Source organism: Labrus mixtus, chromosome 2 (genome assembly GCF_963584025.1).
Source record: "Labrus mixtus chromosome 2, fLabMix1.1, whole genome shotgun sequence".
NCBI classification, from domain to species: domain Eukaryota; kingdom Metazoa; phylum Chordata; class Actinopteri; order Labriformes; family Labridae; genus Labrus; species Labrus mixtus.
Window position 1 is genome coordinate 35,893,332 of NC_083613.1, and position 5,029 is coordinate 35,898,360.

Consider the following 5,029-nt stretch of genomic DNA (forward strand, 5'->3'; position numbering starts at 1 on the left):
GGGAATGTTTGTGCAGAGTTTGTGTTCACAGTCCGCTGAGCAGAGGAACATCAACATCTGAGGGCTCTCTGACAGAACCGTCCACTGTCGATGTTTCATCCAAACGATCCAATTTCAGCAGGTCAGGAGCTCATTGATTGGCTCCTGGCTCAACATACTGATGACATGGCTGCCTCTCTCAGTCCCTGCTGAGTCTTAGCTGTCAGAGGTCACATGACGCCAGCGCTTCCCAAATGTTAATAACGTTCATGTGATTGATTTACAGTGAGCTCAGCTGTAACACGACCTTCACTTCCTGCTTCACCTGCAACCTGAGCAGCCTTCAGTGAGAGGTTAACACAGCTGCTCTTTCTTTCATAACTCTTTGTTAGCACTCTAAATGTAACGAGTATTCAGGTGTTTAACTAATTAACGTTTTTAAAAGACTGAAGGTAAAAAATCTAGTTTTGGAGGCGCTTCAGTAGATTTTCTAGTTTCTAAATGAGCTCAATCAGAACCAGAAATACTTTATTAATCCCGGAGGGAATGTGATTGTTACAGATGCTCTTAAACACTATAAAGCAGAAGAATATATAAATATAAATATAAATATAATAAGAAATAAGAGTCAATGCCCTGAGTATCTGAAGAACTAATAAGCTGTGTAACATCACAGGGAATTCAATGAAAAAAGTGTTTTTTAGAGGCTGTCCCACTTCGACTGCATCCTTCTCTCTGACCATCCAGTGAATCCTTCATGGCCTTATATATCCCATGATGCATTGCATGCCAATCCAAATGAGCCCAACCCAACATTTTGAATGTTAGTGATTTGGTTTTACAGAATACTTCTGTTAAAAAAGGGCCATGAGAGGTTTAGTAAGGTGACATAATGTTAGCTAGCAGCTGAAACCGGAGTAATGACCACCACTTTCACCTAATGTGGTCGATAACAAGGAGAACTGAAGGCTGGAGGTTCTAGCTGCTAACCTTAGCAACACCGGCAAACAAAACTACATCGTTTCATTAGACATATCCACCAACAGGAAACAAAGGAACATAATCAATCAGGGTTAAAAACTGTCACTGTGATCTTTTGGCGTTAGCTTGATTACTTGATTCTTTGGTTTTGTCTCTTGCCACAGATTGTATTTCGGAAGATCAGTGACGTAAAACGTGAGGAGGAGGAGATGTTGAAGAGGAAGAACGAGGCTCCTCTGAACCTCCCTCCAGATCATCCGGTCAGACGACTCTTCCAGCGTTTCCGGCAGCAGAGGGAGGCTCGCCTGGCCTCTGAGCGGGTCGTTCAGAGTGACGTGGAGAAAGGCGCTCACCTCGAGGCAAGCAGAGGTCCGGAGGTCCTGGCCTCGACCAGTATCGTCATGGTGACGGAGAGTCCAGCAACACCCCCCACCTTATCGTCTTCCTCTTCATCCAGGACCTCCAGCAGAGTCATCCTGCACGCTCCTGCTACACAAAATGGAAATCTGATCGGCTGCAAATCAGCAGAACCACCAAAAGCTAAGGGTTGGGGTCGCTTTAAGGAGGCGGTCGTGAAGGCCGAGTCGTGGAGCAGCGTCTCGAAGGCCGAGTCCATGGAGACGCTTCCCGATAGGACTAAGTCTCAGGACGAGTTGTCCCTCAAGAAAACGGACTCCTGTGACAGCGGCATCACAAAAAGCGACCTCCGTTTGGACAATGTCGGCGGCGCCAGAACACCGCAGGAGCAAAGCCCGGTCCAGTCCGAGGAGAAGCGGGTCTTCTGTCCGATACCCGAGCAGAGCATTCAGGCGTCTTTCCTCGAGCTGAAACAAGAGTTAAGAGGAGACATCAGATCTCTGAACGGTCGCATGGCAGCGCTGGAGGCTCAGCTGGCTGAGATGCTGCGACTTCTCAAATCCAGGAAGTCTTCGGGATCCTTCTTTGAGATCTCGCGGCCCCCCTCCCCCGACTCTGATAAAGACAGCTACTCCTAAACTCAAACAGCGGGAACACGTTGTCAGGGAGGAGCGTCTGAACGCAGAGACTAAAGCACTTTGTGATAGAAACTGTCTTTGATCCCAGATCATCCAGCAGGCAGCTTTCAGACCTTCATATGATAATGGCAATAATTAAAGATGGCTTTAACACGACTGTTTTTAACAGGACTTTGGCACTGTGAGTGTGTTTGAAGGTTTGGTGGACTTGGCTCTTTTAGAGTCTCAAAGTTGGTTTGTGTTCAGAAATATTGAAACGTCTGCTCTCAATCAAAAGAACATCGGGGGTCTGGGTAAGTTATCCCTGTCAATAATAAAAGGAAACTTCTTAATAATTGTGAAGGTCAGAAGTGGTTAGAGACCATCGTGTTGATGTTACAGCGGTCTGTGATTGGCTGTTAGGATTCAGTCAGGGTTTGCTTTGTTGATTTAAGGCAGGCTAACGGTAGAAATGATGCAGACTAAACACTGTGTGAGAAGTCTGTGACGTTTTATATGTAGAATGAATGAGAAAGATTGAATACAGATAAGTATAATGTGTGTGATGTCTCCTGCTGGACGTCTGAGCGGTTACCATGTTCTTCAACTCTGAGCAGAGCCTCCGGGGTTTTTACATTTCAATTCTGCTTCCATGCAAAATATTGTAAAAGTTAGCCGGTGACGATGTTTGAATCATTTCTGCTTTGTAAACTCTGCAAGTTTGGGCCCAAGCTGAATCAAGATGAGTCTTCACTGAGGACGAGAGGCTTGGGTATCAAGAACCGGTTCCAGATTTCTGAGAAATTGATGAACTCTGATTCTTCTTCTCGGTTCCTAACGGCAACATAAATCATTCATGATTAAACCTCAGTGATTAAACTGTTGAGTCCAGCAGCTTTCCGGTAAACAAACTGCATTATTGATTTCTGGTTATTCATCGATAGATTTAAAGGACCAATCAGTGAGATGTGTAGTGAGGTAAATGATAAAGGTATCTTACTATCTGATCATTAAGGAAACATGTTGAAGTGCTGGCTTCTCTGACAACAATGCAGCAGCCAGTATGTCCTCCTTCTAACTTTAGATTCTGCTCCTGAATGATCTGGATTTGTTTGGACCAGGCATGTTTTGATTGATATTTTTTTATTGTCATCATAGTACATCAGAAACAGTTACACATAATATAAGACAGAAACAGAAACATTTATGTTCTTGAAATATGAATTAGGTTTCGTTAAGAACCAGATTCAAAAAGTGGAACCGGATTCAATAAAACCTAAATGGTACTCAGCCCTCGCTCACATCTGGACCAATCCCAGTACCGCCCCAACAGAAACCATCAACGTTGATATTTCATGTATCCTGTGTAGCTGTGATGTAATATAAACTCATAATATGCAATGAACACCATGTTTGCTGTTCGTCCTGAGAGGTATCCACCCTGATGCACTTTGGTCGTCTGTTGTCTCTGCATGACGCTGCTTTTACTTTCACTTTTTTAAGGCTGAATCTGAGCTAACTTTGCCTCGCTGCTGTCGGTCACATGTATGTAACGACCACCGTCCGTGCATGAACAGCACCTCGATGTTTAAATGGTTTCACCGTCTTTTTCAATATCATGTACGCACTGTTTTGGAAAATTCACTTTTGAGAAAAATCTTAAGAGAAAACTTGTAGTAAGTTCCTGACTTCCTGTAAAGAATGAAAACTGAATCAGAGTATTTATAAAAAATACAAATGTTAATAAATGATTTTATACTTTGTACTTTGTGTTTGGGAGCGACTCCTCCGTTGACACAGAATTCTGTTTTGAAATAAAAACTTCAAGTGAAGCTGCTCTCCTTTAATGAAATCAACAAAGGTCAGTTATCCTCTAAAGAAATGCGTCAGGGCGCCGGACAGTCCGTGGTTCATCACTCATATGACCACTAGGGGGCACTTTAGCATATGTCCTAAACCCGGTGCGTCAGTAACAGTTTGAAAGCTTTGGCTAAAAAATGTAAGTAGAGTTTTTTGTAAAAGTAGAGACACTCGGACTCTCTGGCTGAAACGGTCCCTGCAGACGTCCCGACTTTGTCCCCTACACAAGGTCACACAGACGTCAATTTCCCCAATGTGGGATAGATAAAGGATTATCTTATCTTACACACACACACATAACCTACACACACACACACACATAACCTATACACACACACACACACACACACATAACCTATACACACACACACACACATAACCTACACACACACACACACATAACCTACACACACACACACACACACACACACACATAACCTACACACACACACACACATAACCTACACACAGACACACATAACCTACACACACACACACACATAACCTACATACACACACACACACACACATAACCTATACACACACACACACACACACACACATAACCTACACACACACACACACACACACACACATAACCTACACACACACACACACATAACCTATACACACACACACACACACACACACACACATAACCTACACACACACACACACACACACACACACACATAACCTACACACACACACACACATAACCTACACACAGACACACATAACCTACACACACACACACACATAACCTACACACACACACACATAACCTATACACACACACACACACACACACACACACATAACCTACACACACACACACACACACACACACACATAACCTACACACACACACACACATAACCTACACACACACACACACACACACATAACCTACACACACACACACACATAGCCTACACGCACACACACATAACCTACACACACAACCTACACACACACACACACATAACCTATACACACACACACACACATAACCTACACACACACACACACATAACCTACATACACACACACACACACATAACCTACACACACACACACACACACACACATAACCTACATACACACACACACACACACAACCTACACACACACACAACCTACACACACACACACACATAACCTACACACACACAACCTACACACACACACAACCTACACACACACACACAACCTACACACACACACACATAACC

At 43.7% G+C, this 5,029-nt stretch overlaps 1 protein-coding gene across 1 annotated transcript in view; it reads left to right on the plus strand.

The window, feature by feature from the left end:
- kcnh1b (potassium voltage-gated channel, subfamily H (eag-related), member 1b) overlaps positions 1–3,273 on the plus strand; it is a 35,661-nt gene extending 32,388 nt beyond the window's left edge. Inside the window, exon 10 of the mRNA XM_061064015.1 lies at positions 1,125–3,273. Coding sequence (XP_060919998.1) covers positions 1,125–1,955 — 831 coding nt within the window. The 3' untranslated portion in view covers positions 1,956–3,273. The remainder of the gene's footprint in view (positions 1–1,124) is intronic.
- Positions 3,274–5,029: the final 1,756 nt, after the last annotated feature.